The 21,065-nt window shown below is 38.6% G+C and overlaps 2 protein-coding genes across 2 annotated transcripts in view; both read right to left on the reverse strand.

Annotated features, from left to right (window-relative positions):
- Positions 1-307: 307 nt before the first annotated feature.
- xpo1a (exportin 1 (CRM1 homolog, yeast) a) lies at positions 308-17,687 on the reverse strand. Its single transcript, XM_005944004.3, has 25 exons — positions 17,057-17,687; positions 16,382-16,514; positions 16,126-16,227; positions 13,934-14,006; positions 13,755-13,816; positions 12,777-12,821; positions 12,501-12,682; positions 11,858-11,906; positions 11,646-11,765; positions 10,861-10,989; positions 9,477-9,635; positions 6,968-7,150; positions 6,559-6,697; positions 6,014-6,195; positions 5,736-5,892; positions 5,412-5,575; positions 5,082-5,216; positions 4,787-4,970; positions 4,374-4,480; positions 3,366-3,560; positions 3,093-3,261; positions 2,436-2,570; positions 2,105-2,264; positions 1,517-1,613; positions 308-1,158 (listed from the first exon to the last, which is right to left on the reverse strand). Exons 2-25 carry the CDS (start codon positions 16,505-16,507, stop codon positions 1,012-1,014), a joined length of 3,201 nt encoding a protein of 1,066 aa, XP_005944066.1. The 5' UTR covers positions 16,508-16,514; positions 17,057-17,687; the 3' UTR covers positions 308-1,011.
- Positions 17,688-17,976: 289 nt separating this feature from the next.
- Positions 17,977-21,065, reverse strand: part of fam161a (FAM161 centrosomal protein A) — a 9,067-nt gene continuing 5,978 nt past the window's right edge. The window contains exons 6-7 of the mRNA XM_005944010.3: positions 19,047-19,186; positions 17,977-18,952 (exon numbers count right to left, since the gene is read on the reverse strand). Of these exons, the coding sequence (XP_005944072.1) occupies positions 18,670-18,952; positions 19,047-19,186 (423 nt within the window). The 3' untranslated portion in view covers positions 17,977-18,669. The remainder of the gene's footprint in view (positions 18,953-19,046; positions 19,187-21,065) is intronic.

The raw sequence follows: 21,065 nt of genomic DNA on the forward strand, positions 1-21,065 counted from the left end.
TATCACAGAAATCAAGTATAATTTATCCATTTTAAAATGTATAACAAAACTTGTTCTTACTCCTTCTGTAGTATCAAAGAAGTGCTATATTTGGATAAATGTGCAAGTTGATTTAGTTCAACATCTCCAATGTTTCATATATGTGTGCTGCAAATAACTGACTGGGGCACCACAGTGGCTTTTTAAGTGTAGTGATTATTCACTTAAAAACTGCATCTCATCTGACCTATCAGTAGCACCTGAAGCTTATCTAAACTTTTAGGTCCTTAAGGTTAGGCTTACAGAAAGAAGAGAATCATACAGAATGTTTTGTAAAAATAGCCAACTTTATATTTTCAGAGTACTAAGACAGCTTTACAAACAGGATGATATGCACGCACTCATCCAAAAGCAGAGGAACCGAAGCCCTGAATTTATCAGAAAGCCAAAACAAAAGAAAAGAAACAAAACAACCACACTCAAAAACCAAAACAACAAACACAGGAAGCAAAGGAGTACAAATGGACCCCTTGAACATCACATTCGTTCTGCACAGTGCACATGGCACTTGTGAAACTGGAGCAATCTGTCACATAACCATTGCAAGTGTTTCAACATTATATATATATTACATATTAACAAGTGGGAAGGAAGTTGAAATAAGCATGTAGTAGGTTAAAAAATAACCATTACTTCTTACAACTTCATGCAGGTTTAAATGAATGCATGGCCAAACAAAGCTTTGACAGCAAGAAGGTAACAAAAGATGGCATGTTACATAAACAATGTATATAAAAGAAGCTGGTGGTGGGGAGGAATCTGTGCCAGAATTGGGGGTAGTAATAAGGGGCGATTCTCATTTACATATTGACAGAATTTGGTCGACATACAACCGAGTGCCGGGTCCCCCCTCCAATTCTCTTCAACACACACTTGCACACAACCACACTTGGAAGGAAAACAACAGGAAATGTCTTTGCTCCCTGGTGAACTTTCTCCCTTCAGAGTTGGTCCGTAGGGGCTATGGTCACTTTAGTCGCACATCTCCTCTGGCAACTCATGGGGGTTGAGGATGCCGGGCACAGACATCTGGAGCTTGTGTTTTTCTTCCTGGGCTTGGCGCAGAGCTGTCTCTCTCTCCTCCAGGAAGAGGTCTGACGTGTCCTCACCAGCAAACTCCTGCAAGACCACACAAGTAGACGGTTTGGAAATTTGGATTCATTTGGGTGTGTTGTGCTCCTTAAACCATACAGTTTCAACACCAATGCTTTTAAATTCAACTCTTCTACTCTTAAATTCTATTCTTCTACTAAGAAGCAGGTGTCTGCAGTGTTTTCATTGATGAATAATATCTTTTTGCTCATGTAAATTTGAGCACAAAGGTTGGCATACTTTGGATCCAAGCTAAGAATCATTGCTCATTGGCTCAGATAAAACTGTTTTGTGTTGGCAAAGAATATAATCATCTTCATTTTTGCACTTATACCTTTCTTGGTCAATTTCTAGCTGGCAAGTTTTTTTTTGGCCATTTTCTCACCTTGATCTGCACAAGGAAGTCCCTTAGGTGCTCCTTAAAGGCTGGGATATCCTGATTGAGGCTGAATAGACCCGTCACAAACACCTTCACCTGGGCACTGTAGATAAAACATTCAATGAGCCTCAAGTCTGGAAAGTACAACTTGTAAAACTGTGGTCATAAATAACATCTGTTGTAATTCTGCAACAGTTTAATTTTTTGGCCTCATATTCAAGAAAAAAAAAAGCGCCTTTCAAAACACTCAAGGACACTTTACAGAACAAATAAGACAAGCATAAAAACAGGAAATGACCACAATAATAAAACAAAGCAACGAAAAGTCCTGCCCCCCACGGTAATACAATGAAATGAAGGAACAGAAAGAAGAAGAGAAGAGGAGGATGGGATGGAGATCTGTACCATGTCAGAGAGATATGGTGAGGAGAGAGAGAATGAATAGCCTTAAATGTGTGGAGGAGTATTTTGAAATTAATACGGAGTTGAACCGGGAGGCAGTGAAGCTGCTTCAGGATAGGTGTGATGGTGAGTAGAGGGAGTCCTAGTAATAATACGGGCAGCAGAGTTCAAAGCAAGGTTCAGCTGACTTACTCTTGGAGGTGGGGGAAGGCTGTCTTGAGCAGGTTGGCGATGTACTCCTGGACATGTCCCTGATTGTTGGCTGGGCTTGCAGCACTCAGAGCAACACTAACTTTCCCCTCTTCCACCAGGTTAAACATATACGCCAAGATGGTGGCATGCATCGTTAATCCTAGAGAAAGGGCAGAACAACACGCTGGTTATTTAGTTACTGGCTGGTCTTATAAAAAAACTGGCTCCTGACTACACTGAAAATGGAGTGCTGCATCATTATTGTATTTATATAAAGGTCAAACTGAGAAGCCTTTATAATTGTGTGATGATACATTCATAATCTCTTTACCTGCAGTGTGAGATGTATCCGTGACCACAGAAAAGATGTGCTGCAGAATGTCACAGAAGTACGTCTGGTAGAAGCTCTGCGCTGCTGCTTCCTCTGCAGAAACATTCTGCAGGAGAGTATATAGGATCTGCAAGCCTGCAAAAGAGGATGCGACATCCTTTAGATCAGCAGAGATTTGAGAACAATCTGCACTACATACACGTAAGGTCAGTTTCAAATTTTGCATATTACTTGATATTGTATTGTGTGGTATATTACTTTTATTTTGAACTGTTGTGCTCCATATTTCTATTCCAGCACTGCACTAGAATAAAAACACTAACTGTGCATCATATCTTCAGCTGTTCAAAATTTTTATCCCATCCTTACTGATCTTATACGTAGTCTCACTTCATTTGTTGAAAAAGTTTAGATTCTCTCTCTTTTAAGCATTTTTATACCTATTGGCTGCCTCTTGTTAAACCCCCCCCCCAAAAAAAAACAAAACAAAACAGGAACAGCTTGTGAACAGCTTATGGCTCATATGATCAGTCTCAGAGCTGATCACATTAGGGATACCCGATCTCAACAACATCACATCAAATCAAAAGCAGAAAAAAAGCATGTCCCTCTGTGTTGTCTGAACAATCTAACAGGGTTAGTGTTTTCAGTTCAGACCTGTGTCAGCCACATTTCTCATCGTATGCTTAAAAGCCCAGATGATGGAGTCCAGGATCAGTTTGAACTGAGCTGGGGCAATAGATAGGAAGGCTGGGAAGCACTGGGAGGTGGCAGCCTGAAGGAGGTAGAAGAAATGGGTTCTGTGTTCTGGAAATTCTTCAAAGTCCTGCAGGCATAAATGGAAAACAAGGAGTTAAGAAGGGTTATAAACTGTTCAACTTTAAATTTTTATTCTATTCTATCAGATACAGTTAAATCAACTCGTTAAACCTTGTTTATCATGTTCAGAGTGCACTCGAAGACAGCGTCAAAGATCATGGGAATTTCTCCGGTGATATGGACTCCCAACTTGTTCACAATGGTTGCCATGGTGCTGAGGACCTCAGGCTCCCGGGCAGCTGGAACATTCCTCTGGTAGTCTATGAGCACAGCTTCCAGCAGGGGAGGCACAAAGTTCTCTGCCACCTGAACCAAAGGAACGGCAGCAATTATGATGGGTGTTTCACACCCTCATATTTTATTAATCCTTTATTTATCCAGGTAAAAAATCTCATTGAGATTAAAAATCTCATTTCCAAGAAAGACCTGGCATCATGGCAACAAAAGTCACATACCACATAGGTATATAACATTTAAAACAAATACAATATCCCATACAAACATGTGTAAAATATACAATAACAGATCAAATTAAGAGCACATTAAAAACAATCACACTGAGTAAAAGAGCTGTTCTCTCGTTCCTTTAAGACAGATATTAAAAGATTTTGAATAACTCTTTAGTATAACACACCATTAACTACTGGAGCCCTAAAAATATAATTAGAAGGTGAAAACTGACAACTCCTTTTACAATAATTTACTACATTTACAGACATTTGACTTTAACCATGACAGATTTTAGTTAAGCGTTTCATTAACACCATTTTAACATTATTAATTTGCACTCTAGCTTCAAAATAATAATAGTGCCCATTTTCCAGAGACAGTGAAGGTTTGAAAGAACATGCTTTGGTCATACTTAGGGTTATAGCAGGAAAAAAAAATCTAATTTAAGCTTTTCATTGTTTCTGAGGGGAAAAGAAACCCATGCTTACATGCAAAGCAGTTATTACAATTTTCAGTTTGTTACCTGCACCATTTATTTCTTCATTGCTAAATAAATGCAGGAGGGGTTTTATATGAATCACTGCTCGAAACAGAAGTCTCCATAAACACAGATTTGAATCTGTTTCATTAGAGAACAGACTAGAGGAAACAAAACAAGGCCAGGCTCACCATCTGAGGGTCATTGGAGCGACTGACCCAGCCAGAGATTAATTTTAGCGTCTCTCTCTTTACGGTCCTCATACTCCTAATCAGAGGCTGCTTAGTCACCATCTCACCTGTACAAACGAGAAAAACCAACAAGTTTAAGTGGCTGACGTCTCCAATGAGCACATACTGAGGATGAATAAACTTTCAAGGGTTTCATCAAAAAAACTTGGCAGTAAGTTTTTGCACATTATTTTTTTGGTCAAAATTATTACTGTGATTTACTGGTTATATTGTCACAACAGTGATGCTGTGTGCTTGAATTCCCATTTCTTTACTACTGTAGGTTTTATGTGGTAAGCACTCTAACAGTACTTTATTGATAAGGCTCAAACATTAGTCTGGTTAATAAATTGAGGGAGAGCCCATAAACTTACCATTGCTTTGGACGGCTGAGGAAATGTTTTCACTTAGACATTTGTAGACATTGAGCATGTCCAGGTAGATGCGTCCTAGCTGGACAACAAAGGGATGGCCAACAGCTTTGCAGGCTCTGACGTTTGTCTTGAGGATGCTGCCCAGCTGACGCACCGTCTCTGCATCCTTCAGGATATCCACATTCTGTAGTACAAGTCCATGTTAAAGATTAAGCACACACTAACAAAACAGAAGTGGGCTGCAGGCTGCCTCATTGACAATGTAACAGCAGTGGCACATTACATGGTTTCTCACCTTAGTGGCTTGCTGGATGATGCTGTCCCACACCTGATTAGGCAGCAGCATGTATTTCTCTATCAGAAGCTCTTGAACAGCCTGGTCTGTCTGAGCTCCAATCATGTAGCCCACTGCCTCATAAAATGTATGAACCTGCAGGAATGGGACTGGGCTTAATTCTAACATAGACCTTTGTCAACATGTAGGTTTGGAACTTAGCAAACGAAAAGTTCTACTGCAAAACACAATTTCCATCCCGTGAAAGTCTGACAGACGCACTTAAACCTATTTAACAGCAGAACTATAACAAAACCACGTGAATAAGTCCAGACACTGGGCAGGGCTCACCTGCTGAGGCTGCAGGTCACAAATGATGGTGTTGATGTTGTTCAGAATCTCATCTATAAAGGGCATCACCTCTCCCACCTGAACCTGCACAAAATGACGGCGGCACTTTTGGGCTATCTTGATGAAAGTATCACATGCCATGTCCTGAACGCCATCATGTGTCTCTGTGCAAGGAAAAAGAGAATAAGCCGAACAAAATCACAATAAGCCTTATTCATTGACAGCAGCCAATGAGATTTAGTGTAACAATGCTTTGCATCGTTTCAACATTCTCCTAACACCAAGCATCAGAAAAACACAAAAATTCAGCACGAAATATCTCACCATGCATAAACTCAAACAGCTTGTTGACGACCGTCTTGAGGAACTTCCAGTGGGCTCGCAGGAAGCGAGGATACTGACCCACGATATACATGATGTTTGATGCTATTATGGCCTTGTTGTCTTTGCCTCTTTTCTGCTCACACAAGCCAAGCAGGTCCTGCAATTGTAACACACCTAATCAATTTATATTGTTTGGTGTTACAGAGACTGACAAAATCTAAACATATTTTTCAGCCATACTGTGTTAATGACATGTGCTACAACAATGTATGTTTCACCTTGATGACAGTCACAAGGAACCTCTTTTCATCCTCCTCATGCATCGCTCCGCTGATGGAACCAATGGCCCAGCACAGCATGTTCAGGTTTCTCCACGACCACTCGGTGCCATTCACCTGGTTGTGAAGCTTCTCTGTCATGATGCGTTCAGTATCAGCATAGTCCAGATGAGTCAGATACACTGTGCACAAAGACAGAGTTACTTAATACAAAGTGCCAATATAACCAGTAAGTGCTGCTGACCACACCATTTTAATAACAAGATGCCAGATCTTTTAATAAACCCATTTTTGGTTTTCATAAATTTAAAGAAAAAAAAATTAATCCTCTTTGAGACCCCACAGGAGCAGCATACATTACTGAAGCATAAAATTACAACTGAAAGGTCTTAAATGTTGAATAACAGCCTGGTACATACAGGACGTAACTTGACAGTGAGAAAAACCCCTGAAAACTGCACAATTAAAATATTTTATAAATATAAATAAGTAATATTATAAATATAATATTTTATAGTTAGTCACAAGGACCGTTAACAACTTACCAAGAGTCTCTCTCATGTTCTTGTAAAGGTTGATTGCATCTGTGTCCTTCATAAACTCCCTGACCACTTCGCCCTGATCGTTCTCCACCACGAGCACTTCCTCTGGTTTGGCCATACGGCTCACCATCAGTAGACGCACCTGAAAGAAGACAGGGATATAGAGAGTCAGTTAGACACATCAGTTTTGTAAGAACAGTGTAAAAAATGCAATTATTTTGTTTTAGATGTTTGCAAGCATTTTATGCCATTTAAAAAAACAAAAACATGACCAATAAATAATCCTAAGAATATGATTGCAATGCTGTTCAATATAATCATAAGTTGCATTTGGGACAAGAGTGTGAACTCTTAATCCATTGACATTTTGAGGATACAATCTCTGTGTGTGCGTGCGTAATAGCAGCCCAACCTGGGAGAGCACAGGTAGGTAAAGGTGTCTGCGTGGTGGGACATCAGAGAGCAGTGGAGTGCTGGAAGTGGAGAAGGGACTCTCTCTGTAGAGTTCAGCTGCCAGGTGGTTCCAGTATTCCAAACAGATCTTAAAGATCTCCGTCTCCTCCACTTCTGACACCAGCAGCATGTAGTGCAGCGCCTGCAGACAGGACAAAGTGTGGTGAGGCTGGACAACTTTAAATGTTTCAAGTCAACTGATGAAACAAAGGGATGTATGTCATTATTCAAACTTCTATTCTTTTTTTAACGTGGGGGTTATTATGTCATGACTCTTCTGGTCAGTCACAGACTAGTTAAATTATCCTGTTGTAGGTAAAATGTGGTGGTCATCCACAATTACATAACACTGTAAATGGGTTCTCCAACATCAGACGAAAATAAAGAACCAGCCAGTCAAGAATCACAGCTCTCACAGATGAGAAGCTCAAAAGAAGCTGAAGGAAGAAAATCAGCTGTGAAAGAAAAGATTCTGGCATCTTCATGGACTCACTGGAAAAGTCTGACGGAAACAAAACACTTTACAGTGGTTTTATAAATTTTGATTTCTTGTGTGTAAAAGTAAGTGATAAGGATTCCATTTCTTGGAATCAACATAATCTCAGGTGCATTTATGAAGATGTTTCCTATCCTTAAAATCTTTGTGCTTCAGAACAGATATAGGACAACTAGGTCTTCTCAGGTCAGTTATTCGTTCAGTATGGATGTACTCAGTGCTTTAGTACTGACATTTGCAAGACAGAAAACTTTTATAACATGATCAGATGCAATACACTTCTTTATAGTGAGCTTTTTAAAGTCAAAAGATCTCAGGATATTCCTCACTTTCTTTAACCAAATGTGGGACATAGTATGCCCTGAATTTGTTGGTTTCAAGCATAATCAAGTAGTCTTCATTGGCTGTCCTATAAATATAGTATGAAGATAATATAATGGTACAGTTTGTAATTGAAATAATCTCCCTTTTACTTTTTAAGCAACTTCTTGATTTCCTGGTCCACTTGTCCTTAGCGTTTTATATTTCATAAAACAAACAGACAAGTTATGTTTACATAATCAAAATTAATGAGCCTTTTTATGGTTAAATTGCAGTACAGATTACTGATATTTCCTGTGCTACTCTCATTCTTCACAGTTCCCAGAACAATTAACTATCTATACTTATTTAAGTGGAAAAGAGAAAGGTCGACCATCCCAGTGTAATTGCTTCAAAATGTATACCATTGCAAAAGTGTAATAAGTAGGGATGAGTACCGGTATCGGTTCTGACATAAACAGTAGTAACCAGACCGAAAAGCAGCGCACATTTCGGTGCTTTATTTCGGTGCTTTATTTTCCTGAGCTGTGATACACTTTAGATTCTAGCCAATCATTTTACGTTTCCGAGGATAGTAGGCGGGTCCAGGTAGGTACGTTCTTCTAGAGCAGAGCTACAGATTAAAAATGCCCAAAGCGAAGCAGTGAAAAGTCTGGCTGTACTTCACAGCAAAAGATGCAAACTCAGCAGCAACAACTGCTTTAAGCTGATACTGTGATACTGTCAAAGGAGGTAACACCTCAAATCTGATGAAACACCTGGCGACGCATAGCGTTTTTTTTAAAAGCCGAAAAATGCGCCGTATTTGATAGCTTGCTGCGAGACCTCACACCGAGCGCATCTACTGCGGGTGTGGTGCCTGTTATCGGACCCGGAGCAACATCCCCCAGAAACCCGAAGAGGAGAGTCCTGGCCCCTAGCCCTGCCAGTGTAGCAGAAATGATGATGATGATGATGCAGCAGCAGCCGTTCTTCTCTGCGTGAGGAGCTTAATGTTGCAAGTGTATAATTTACGTTGAGTAGGCTAACCACGTTATTACATTAATGCATGTAAGGTGAACTAGCAAACATCATCATAGCTACATGCGGCTGTCTTCTTGTTTGATGGCAGATACTCCCTTCACTCTGGCCAAAAAGGCTAAAATGACCAAAGAAAAAGTGGAAAACAGCTAAACATGAGAGGTTTTTGGACAAAGTTTGTTTTTTCCATTGTTTAAGCACTGCTTCCAGCCAAGAGTGATACCATATATGCCCCATAGCTGCAGAAAAGGCTAACATTGTTATCTTTTTACAAAAAAACAGCTGAACATGAGAGGTTTTTGGACCAATTTTGTGTTCTCCATTCTTTAAGCACCGGTTCGAGCACCGTTTAAGCACCGGCACCGTTTCAAAAGTACCGGTTTGGCACCGGTATCGGATAAAACCTAAACAATACCCATCCCTAGTAATAAGGACAAAATGCATGAGGAGAAAAAGAAAATCTGGCAGTCACCTGATACAGAAAGGGATGCTAATATAGACAAAATGACTGTAAGCCACAACATGAGAGTTCAGGGTCCACATGATGTAAAAGAAACAAACAAACGAACAAACAAACAAAAAGGAAAACAGTGAAAATGTTCTCGTTTGTGTTGCTGTGTTGTCCGCCTACCTCCATGAGTGTCTCGCGTAGGTTGGGCCTTTTCTCAATGAGCTGGCCATGTTCTTTGAGGAAAGTGCAGAGGAACAAGCTCAGATTCTGAATAAAGTTTTGTTCGTCATCCTTCCCATTGGCGTACGCCACTCTGATGTTTGTGTTTAAAGGCAGCATCTGGCCAAACAGCAAAAAAAAAGAGAGAGAGATTACTGCAAAGCCTTATAATTATTAATTTATCTTCAAAGTTGCTTTCATTGAATCCATTTGGGGTTTTGTTTGTGGACATTGCATTTGCTGTAATCAAGTTTTAGATCAAGAATATAAACCACAAAGTTATACCAGAAACACTGCCTGTTAAGGAATACTGGGTGATAACGTTTAGTATAGTTTCATTTAAGGAATGTTTTAATGAATATCATGTAAAGTAAGGACCAGGTTTACTTATAACTTTAGAAATGTAAAATTTTCTGGTAACTAAAGACACCCTGATCTTATATTCATTACATTTTATAATCTTCTGTTCAGATAATTTGTCAGGCCACAGCTACGCAGAAAACTTCTCCATCTCATGCACTAGCATCATTTTGTTCTTAGATAGTCAGAGTGGAGCCTGAAGTACTAAAGTACATAGTAAAGTACTTAGTACAGAGACTCTGGAGAGAATAAACGATGATTTATAAGTAAGTAAGAGTTTAAATGTTTGATAAAGTACAGTTTACCTATTGATAGACACTGATGTACAACATAAAATGGGCTACAACGAAACAGTACAAATAAAGCCTATGACCTGACTTGCTATAGCACCATATGTCAGTCTGCTCAATGTTACAGACGACATAATATTCTTGTGTGTGAAACACAGCTGTGATTATTACATGATTCATTCAGAAAAGCCTGAGCTCATGCAATGGTCTCAGAAAGGATTAAACTCTTCACTTTAGCCTAAGGCACTCTGTACAAGCACATTCACAATACACAGCACAGTGAAAGTAGTTGGTTTTAAGGTGACTAAAAACTCTGTATTTTAATTTGTGAACAGAAAGTACTAAACTATCCACTGCTTCCTCTCATGCTTTGTGTATTTGGGCAGTTTTTGAAACTTATCTGCTGTTGTAAACAGAGCAACTCAGCAAAACTGTTAAATTCACACATACACACACTGAAAAACATTTATGCCCATTTCTGAATGGACTAAGGAAAATTTCTTACTTAATCTACATTTATTTTGGGTCTTTCTTTTACTGAGAGACTGACAGTCTGTGCTGCCTGTTGACCTTTTGTGGAGGTGGAAGGTTGGAGATTTGTGTGTAATAACTCAAACGGTATTTGTAAGCACGTTGTAACACTGAGTGCAATTAATGCAAGAGGCACTCAATACTAATTGGGTCTGAGTGCATACCTGTTTGAGCTGGGACATGGTGAGGGTAAAGAGGTTGACAAACTGCTCCTCATACTGGTTCACGCTCACACCAGCGATCTCAGTCAGACATTTCAGAGTCACATTGCGAAACATGGGTACGTTCAAGAACTGAAAAAGAAAACACAGCAGGTCAGTGCTGACATGTCTATTTTTCTTGCTCCTATAATTTGTGATGAAGGAATGCATTTCTTACATGCATACAAGTTAGCTGGTTAACAGCCTTGACTCAACAACTATGATAGTGAGACTCACATTTAGTCAGCTCAGGGCTCACAAAAATCGCTAGCCCCGGGACGTCGGGCTAGCGAGTTTTGTGAGCCCTGCAGCTGTAACCAGTTCAGATCAATTTGACGATTTTATGATCATTATCTAGCACCAACTGCTTTATATGCATGTAATAAATGACTGATTCCTGACCAAACCAATGACACAACGAGTTCTGGATTAATGGCAATATTTCCACAATATTGTTATGCATCTTTAGGATGAACCACCATAGTTCAGACGGTGGGATCCCTTTGAACTGATTAAGTTGTCAAAATTTAAGGTTAAAACCTTTTCGAAGTTTCTACTTGTAATTGATTCCATGTGCAAATCTGAGCATTTGTTCTTAGACACTTTGCGTGACAACATTAATTTAACTGGCCTTACCATGCCATGTCAGTGTTTTTCAGTATAACCAGACTCACAGACATACTGTATCACGCTGTATTAGAGTTAATTATTTCAAGTTTTATTTAATGAAAGAGTATCATCTGGTTTACCTTGTAGACCAACGTGCTGATGAGTTTCGTCTCAAAGATGTAACCTAAAGGAATCCAATTCAAAAAGCGGAGTAAAGTCTCCAGGGTAGCGTGGACCAGTGGGGCATTTTGGGAATTTTCCTATGGAGAAGAATTATACACATCAAATTGAGGTATTGAGACTTGCACAAAATGTTTTGAAAACAACTGCGAAAAAAAATTGTTTGTCTTACCATTACAAACTGGCACAGCTGGAATATTTGGGAGAACTCATTGCACATGCTGACAGGGAAAAGAGAGCGGAGTGTAAGTACTCATCATCTGGATTTTTTTTTGTTTGTTTTTTTAAAGCTCTCACCCTTTTTCCCCAAGTCTAGCGGAGTCTACCGTGGCACCCAATGAGCCAAATGACCAACAATCTGGCTTTGCGTTGACCAGATTTACAAATGGTAGTAAATTTTACATACTGCTGCTAAAACCAATTAAAGTGGAGTCCCACTCAGGATGTCAGAGTTCACAATCTTCCCAGCCTTCTTCTGGGATAATTGCTACATTTTGTTAACAAAAGGTGCAATCTTACATCTATACAGCTTTTTTGGGGGAATCATCAGTATACAAATGCATACAAATTACAATATAACCTGCAGGTTTTGGAATGCAGTATGATTGATCGAAATATGCAATGGAAACGCGAGAATGCACAACATCAAAAAAAAAAATGATATCTCTAACTGTGCCTGATTGGACTGAAAATAAAAGACTCAAAATCAACAATGAACCAATATTTCTCCTTCTTTCAGTATTCAGTACTCAAATGTAAGACCTGACGTCCACTATTTGCTCGACATAAGTTATACAGTATATCAGATCAGTTACCTGTCTTTGAGATGCTTGGCCTTCACCTGGGTCATCTGGCCACTGGAGAAGTCAAACACCTCTTCACTGAGCAGTTTGAGGATGATCATGTTGTTCTGACAGAGGCTCTCACTGGTCCGACTTGCACCCACAATATCACTTATAAAAGTGGGCCAGTGTTTGGGCCATTCCTGCTTCAGGATCTAAAAGTCCAGAAATAGAGCTCATCATCAGCATCATTGCTTTATGTCAAACAATAATAATGTACACTATATCAAACATTAAATGCCTATTTACCTGTACAAGGATCATGTTGAGTTTTGAAATGTATACCCCCTCTTTCTGCAAATAAACATAAAAAAGGTTACATGTTATGTTAGCTGTTAACTATTAGCAACTACCCAATAGCCACATTAGCCATTTTTAATCAGTCACGTAACAGCTAGCAGACTATGGTTAGAAAAAAGATTAATAAATGGTGCAGGGCTGACTGGGTCATGGATAGAATATTGAGCAGTAACAGACTGGATTACGGACACATGGGAAACTAGATGGGTTGCTGGCTGTGCAGAGCAGCAGGGGAACAGTAGCTGAACAGTGGAGAGAATGTGACAAACTACTCTGAGCAAATTTTGGAGGTGAAGTGAAGAGCTGCAGAGTGAGGCAGGACAGAGTGAACACTGGATGAGCAAGAGGTTGCAGATCCGGTGAAGAGAAGGCAGATGTGTACAAGATGATATACTTTTCTGCTTTTGGAATAATTTATCCATGTGTTAATTATGCATTTCTTATTTTGTTGTTGCCAGCCATAACTTCAGTTTTGAAGTGCAACCAATCAGTGAGTGATTGGTTCAATCTGCTTCACAGTGAACACTCTTGGTTTTTTATCGTTTTTATATTAGCATAAATATATTATTATTTGTAGTTTTTCTATAATCCTCTTTGTCTTCAATGATTAAAAGATATATCTTGATATGTTAGGTATTCTGCAGTTGTACCCTTTATCTATTGATATGTTTTAAAATATATTTTAACTTCAGTCTATAATGAAATCTAAATCATTTGTAAAATTAACACATCAAGTTTTTCAAGAAATGATGTCTTTGCCATTACTTCTGTTGTTGCACAATGTGGTCAAACTTCCCTGTGGTATCAAAAATTGTGTCAAGTATTCTCCTGAACATCAGAACAGAGTTTGAAATTCTAATATCGGGACAACCCTATTACAATGACACGAGTATGTTTAAGTGCACCATATCACACAGGACACCTTACCTCCATGTTCGCAGGATCAGAAGAAGTCTTGATAATCAGTCCAACAACATACTTCTTGATTCCTGAAAACACAGACATGTGTTGTTCAGAGAAAACTGATTACACCTTTCATACAAATAACATATCTGAGGAAGAAAACACACAGATATCCTGATTAATGTCATTAGGGTGATTTTTACCTTCACACTGATTTCTTGGAAGAATCTTCCAGCGTGTTTTGATGACTGTCTCCAGAATCTGAAGAGCATAATACTATTTGGGAGGGGAAAAAAGAAAAAAAAAGAAAGAAAGAAAAGATGAGTTAGAGCTCTGAAAAAGACTCAATCCTTTCATCACGATTTACAAGCAAAAACAAGAGCTAACCTCAGGAGAGTCTTTGCACTGTCATGTCTCCACGGTGACCCCATGTGGACAGCTTTGTGCAGCCCAAAATTGATGACCCATGGTCTTTAGACATTGATATTACTGGGGCTGTCAACGAATATTCTAAATTCAATTATGTAATGGAATTCACAAAGTAATTAGACATTTAATTGTGCAAATTATTTGACTGTGGAAGGAGAACCCAGCAATGGCTGCGAAGGTGCAGCTCTGGCTGCGGCAGAGTTTAGATACACAGCTACTGGTGCGAGTGAGAAGTGACCTAATGTAATTAGTAAACGTAAGTGGATAAATATCAGCTACCAAAGATAAACACTATTAAGTCATAATATGCTTAATAGAAAAACCTTTAGCTTAAATGAATCTTTCAAGATATTTATATGGGTGTATTAACATAGTTATCAGTAACAGGCTAAGGCCTAATTTAGACTTTTTCGGTGCATCCTACAACATAACCTACGTAAGTGGCCAATTGTGCATGGTATAATGTGTTAATTATCATATGGTTATATCCTGCTGTTTTATATATGGTGCTAGTAGATAAAAACAAAAAGCTGGGATTTCCCCCCTCATCATTTTAAAGTCCTTATTGATGCTTTGATTATTAATCCATATATTGAGATGATGACTGCTCTCTCATTGATAAACTCAAAAACTGCAGTGAAGAAGTTCAAAGGAATTCACATGATGAATCAAAGGTACTGAACAGGCCTTTCACAATAGCTGTGGGCTGCATTAATGCAACTTGTAGTTACATCTTTAGGGAGATGCATTTCAGGTTACACTGTAAAGTTTAAGAGATATTTGTGCTCATGACAGACTTCCCACTTAAGCTTTAATCCCCAGTTAGTTTAGATGTAGTAGTTCATTTTTAAAATACACAAAGTTAGCTCAAACTTGGTTTTATCTTTAATTTTTTGAAAAGCACCATGTGGTAATGACTGCAGAGAATTCACAAGCTAATTCTGCAGCAGTGACTTTACACCCACACTCTTCGGGGAAATTTCTGATTTTGGTCAACTGATTGCAAAACAGTGGAACCTTAAATTTGCTGACTGATTTGGCTATTGAGAAAAGCTTCAGGCAGCACTGGTCCCTGATGGTTTGATTATGTCCTGTTATATGTTCAAAAAGATCATTGCTGTTCAGCACATTGAATGTTTATTCTATATAACTTATAACTAATCATTTTATTCGGTTATTTTGTAATGTGCATTTATGTAACTTTCTGTTTAAATACATATACCAGAATGTATGTCTCTCACTGTACTACTTTGCCTTTTTCTGAGTGTACAATATTCAAATAGTTGGAACGTGTGTGTCTCTCTTTTTTCTTTTAAAGCAATAATCATACATGACCTTTGGTCAGTGTTGACAGGTAAAAAACTAATTGTAGACTTCAGCCACATATTTAGTCACTGTTCTTACACAAAATATATACAAGTGTGGAATTGGCATTGTTATAATAATTGAACTGTTATAAATGGACACATTAACCTTCAACACTTGCACCTCTCAAGCCCTACGAGTTAAGCATTTAACTCTCTTGCAACAGCAGCTGTGTGTACCTTAGACCAAAGACAAATAAGTGTGCATACTAAGCACAGTCTCAGAGCCATTATATACACAAATGGAGACAGTAGCAATGCCAAAAGAAGCCCAAAACAAACATTCTGGCAGCACTGACAACTGAAGATAGCATCACAAGAGTCTTTAAATCCGTGATCTAGTAAAAAGGCACAGCATGTAAGGCTGTCAAAAACTACTTATTTAAAGACAGTGAAGCATGACCCATTGACTGTACAAGATATCCAGTAAACACTAGGTCAATCATAATGATTTCTCACACCTCACCTCCCTGAAAGCCTAAGCCTTATGTGGATAAAGCAATAAGCTTCAGCTCACATTAATACACTGGTCCTCAACAGTGTAATAATGTAGCTCGTCTAAGGCCCTAGCATTCCTTAATACATGCTTGTTATGCTCACACCTTAGTTTTCATGTTCTGAGAGAACTCCAGGATGGTGTCGACTCTCGTCCAAGCATCAGGGTGGTCCTTCAAGTTTGTGAGCACTTCCTGGGCTACTCGTTGCTAGAAAAGAGCAACATAGTAGCAGTGGGTTTAGAGCAACTTAAAGTATACTTCAATTTAACATACATGTATTTGCTACAAGACAAGCTCCCACACCCATTAGGGACTTGAAAGTAGCACTGCTTTGACTGAAGGTGAAACACATAACACACACCTGGGATCCAATGTCATGATACATGGAGTTGACAACATTGTCCAACAGATTTATGTCCAATTTCTGGCTGAAGTCCAGCAGCTGTCTGGCTGGGTGATCTGCCAACATTGTCATTTCTGCTGGCATAGAGATTCTGACAGGGGAAACGAAGAAATAGAAACCTTAACCCCAACTTTTCTTTGGGGGGAAAGTAACAAAAGAACTACCAAACATAAAAGAACCGCATCTGTGATTAAAATTTGCAGTACAAGTGCTAAAAACTAAGTCTTTTAGTGTTGAAAATTTACACTGTAAATACTAACACATACTAGATAAGTGGAACGTAAAAAAAATGGAATCGACAACCGATATTCTGGAGAAATAAATAAGTCAGAAACAGGTTATTCCGGTTTTGCCAGCCCCTCGTGGTAAAGTTATGACAGTCACTGAAACAAACCATAAACTGGCGAAACACGAAACAGCGCCGCCAACCCGCAAATACTGCATTCAACACACGTCCACTCAGATCCGTTTGCCACTATTGGGCGCAATTAAAGGTACCAGTTTACCAAGTACAATAACTTGTAAGACGTCTGAGTTCTATAACCGGTTATCATTACCAATGGTGGTTAGTTTCAAAACCGATACACCCTGACGTTAGTCTTAATAAGTTAATGGTGATCAGACGCGACTTACCTGATAGTTGGTGTCCGCTCGTCGAAAACTACTGATGGTTTTAATAATGTGAGCTCTAACAGAAGACCTAAATGTGAAACCGCTAAATACGATACAAACTAATTCGCAGCTTTATCTCATGGCACACGTTTACGTTACGCTGCCCTTAAAAGTCGTTAGCCAAAAGCTAATAGTAGCTTTCCTCGATTACACCAACAGTCGTAATTTAAAAATGCTGTCAAGCTGGATATTCATCGATTTTTTTAGCGATATATTAAAGAATATCCGACGTTTCTTGTCTTTAGCCACTCTGAAACATAATTGGTAGGCTACCAGTTACATCCGACCAGGCTAATAGCAACTTAGCGTGCTAATGGAAAAGTCAATGATTTAGGTCCGCTGGCTAATGTAACATCAAGCTAAGCTAACACCAGAGTTTCACGTAGTCAGACTTGGAGTCGTATTCCGGGTCACAAAGTAAAAATAATCTCGTTTTATTTCTGGTTCTGTTCGCACACACTGTTGGGAAGCAAAGATGTTTAAGTGCGTGCAAGTGTGCTCTTCCTCTAAGCTCACGCTTCCAACCACGGACCGGTTAAAACCGGTTGAGACCGGGATATTCATTCTCGGTGTTTCGACCCGCCGAGCGCCGCGTAAAATTTGGACTAAGCACCCGCCTACTGAGCATCTAATTGGTTCAGCCATTGATTTCGTCACGCTTTATCATGGGCTGTTTGAAGCTGTCAATCTGGCTCATCTCCCTCCCCCTGTTTATCTTCCACTCTGACCTCTGCCTAAGGCCCAAAGCAACAAATACTGAATTACTTAAATGCTTAACCAAATTACACCATTTTTAGTTCTTAAATGAGTGGCTTTTTTTCTACACGAGTCGTCATGATATAACCGAGGCCATGTGTCCAGGAATGCCAGTCAATGAAATATTTCACATAACTAGAAATCTTTTATTCTAAGCCAATACAAAAAAGGACAGCTATTGATTAAGTATTTATATATAACACATTTTGACGTGCTAAAAGAAAACATGCACATTTAACAATTAAATAATATAACTATCTGAGAATATAATCCAAACATTCAAGTTACATTTTGCTGTTTCTTTATTAAGTTTATTTTCAGTGATAGTTTGATTTAGTTGAATTTAGACACTGCTTAAAAAGTGGGAAAATGTTAAGAACTAAAGCAGTACATCACAACAAAAAATATGAACTATTAGTACTAATTCAGGACACATTCTGATCATGGAGTGCTAGAAAAGACCAGTGAAACACAAGGTTCTCCTAACAGGGCAAGTCAAAGTGTGTGTTGTGACAATGGCTTGTGGCTGTGTCTGAAGTTACTTCCTCAAGCATGAAATTTATGTTACTGTTATGCTTTCTAGTAAGTAGAATAAAGTCGTTATCTTAAATGTATGGTAATGAAATCACATAATGCAATCATTCACATCTGTCACAGCCATGACACAAAAATGATAGAAAACTAGAAAAAATAGTGAGTTTCAAGGGATGAAACAAGACAGCTCAAGCTTGAAAGTCCTATAATAAAGAAACATTAACCTTTCACAATTTGGTCAGATTTCTCTCTCAGAGAAAGAACACATGATGACATTTAAAATATCAGTCCTCTGCCTCCTGCTCCTTAGTGTCAGCAGCATGTTCACTGTCTTCTGAGTAATTCTCGTGATCATCTGAGTATTGGTAACTTTCATCAGAATAATGGCAATCATCCCCAAGACAATCCTTCTCTGTGTGGTGACTGTCTTGGTAATTAGACGAGACCTCGTCGCTTTCCTCGTCTGCTCTTCCTCCCTCCTTCTCGGCTGGATCATCCACATCATCATCCAGGAAGACTTTCCTATAGTGAACTGGTTCATAACCCAGGTCTGCTTCCTCAAGGTCACTAATTATTAAAAGAACATAATGAGTAGTGTACCGACTACTTATTAACAGATAGAATACTGAGTTTAGTAAGTTTGTAAGCGTCACAGATTTACCTCTGCTTGCTCTCGCTGGATGGAGACAATTTGGGTAAAGATCCTAATTTGCCTGCTTTACAGCTGATAAACTCCTCTGTCACGTCACATCCATGCAGGGTGTTGGTGTAGTGTTTATCTGCAGCCTGTTTGGCATTCCTCTGTTACAGCAGGACAAATTCAAACTATTAGAATAATTAAAGATGTACTGTAAAGAAGGAATATGTTCTACTTAAAGAACATATTCCATTTAATTACTTAAGAAGTAATAAAGAAAGTAATATAAGTTAATGGCAGTCACAATTTTTATAAATATCATAAAATCATGATAAATTATGATATTTATGATATAACTCGGTAATAAGCAATAGTCATATGAACAAAAAATATATGATCATGAAAATATGGTGATGGAATAGGATGATGAACAGGTTGTTTGAGATAGAAATTCAAACTGTGGAATAATTCATATTTTTGTGCTGCTGTCATTTTAAACAAAAAGTTTACTTTTTTGACAAGAAATGCCACCTTGGCAGGACCCTGTTTTTGGGTACTTGTGTATGTGTGTGTGTTAAAATGTGTTAAACCAGGCCGGGTTTAACCTGATTGCTGTGAAACAGCTGTTTCACCCTCATTCAACCCCAGCGACTTTGAGTGACCAGAAGTTCTCGCCTGCCTGACTTTCACCTACCGGAAATAGCCCCCTGACTGTAACCCCTAGCCATGATCTTGAACTTCTCCCAGACCCATCAATAAAGTCATTTCAGAGAGGCAGGCTCTCGCTTCAGCCACTAAGAGACTGTGGGACAGTTTTGATCTGAATTTATGGCCTTCTGACGAGTTAAGTACGCAGAGTTTTTGAAATCAACCAAGACAGCTTTGCAGACTTTGCAGAAATACACAAGTCCTTACCAGCTGCTCCACAACTCAGTCTTGCTGGTCCCCTCACCACATTCAGGCGTATTCCCACGTACAACATTGCTCTTTCAGATTTTTTTTAATAAAATGCCAAAGAGCCATTTTTAACCTCCAGTAAAGAAGACTTTGCATTCATTTGGTCCCCAAATAAGGGTCCAATGTGGCATTTTTGGTCAAAAAAGTAAACCTTTTGGTTTAAAATGATAGCAGCACAAAAATATAAATTATTCCACAGTTTGAATTTCTATCCTAACCTCCTAAGACCTGAACTCTTCCACGGCATGCACTTTTGATTTCTCTTTGATATTTGGGCTGATTGGAACCCAATGAATGTAAAAACAAAGAATGACCAGATTTTTTTTTTTACCTGATTTTTGTTTCTAAGAAAAATGAGAGCCACATATGAGGATATTTGTTTAAAATTTCGATAGAACAGTAGCAGTATAACGTCCTCGTAAGTGGACATCAGGCCCTTGTAGAGCAAAATTGAGTATTTTGGTCTAAATAACCCAAAATGTGATGTCCACATATGTGGACGCCAGGTCCAGGAGGTTAAACAGCTTATTCATCATCCTATTCCATCACCATATTTTCATGATCATACATTTTTTGTTCATATGATTATTGATTATTACCGAGTTATGAAATATTATAATTTTATTATAGTCATAAAAATGATGACTGCCATTAATTTTTATTACTTCTTTTATTACTTCCTAACTCATAAATCGTGGACATAATTCACTGATTTGACATAAAGTACCAAAACCAGCAAACAGAGGGGGAGAGAGAGAGAAAGTATCATAGTGATTGTCATAGTGTGATATTATTTTGTTGTTGGATACAATGTTTGTGTGTGATTATCAGTAGAATGAAGGAGTGAGGAGAATAGAGGGAGGGAGAGAGAGAGCGAGAGGACACACGGATTGTACAAGAGTGTGATAAGATAAGATAAGATAAGATAAGATAAGATAAGATAAGATAAGATAAGATAAGATAAGATAAGATAAGATAAGATAAGATAAAGACTTCATTTATTCAAAGGGAAATTCTTTTGTGAAGTTAGCTGGAAAAACAATAGTTATATTTCACCAAAAAGTTGAAATGCATTTAATGGATGCT

Source organism: Haplochromis burtoni, unplaced genomic scaffold, assembly GCF_018398535.1.
Source record: "Haplochromis burtoni strain Fernald_Lab_line unplaced genomic scaffold, NCSU_Asbu1 Contig_389, whole genome shotgun sequence".
NCBI classification, from domain to species: Eukaryota; Metazoa; Chordata; class Actinopteri; order Cichliformes; family Cichlidae; genus Haplochromis; species Haplochromis burtoni.

Bases quoted from the DNA above. Each gene is read 5' to 3' on its own strand.
- xpo1a (XM_005944004.3), bottom strand. From the start codon at position 16,507: ATGCCAGCAGAAATGACAATGTTGGCAGATCACCCAGCCAGACAGCTG. The intron at 3,561-4,373 runs GTGAGCCTGGCC...CCTTTGGTTCAG, and splicing joins GCTCCAATGACCCTCAGATG to GTGGCAGAGAACTTTGTGCC. The intron at 1,614-2,104 runs GTAAGTCAGCTG...TTTTATCTACAG, and splicing joins GCCTTCCCCCACCTCCAAGA to TGCCCAGGTGAAGGTGTTTG.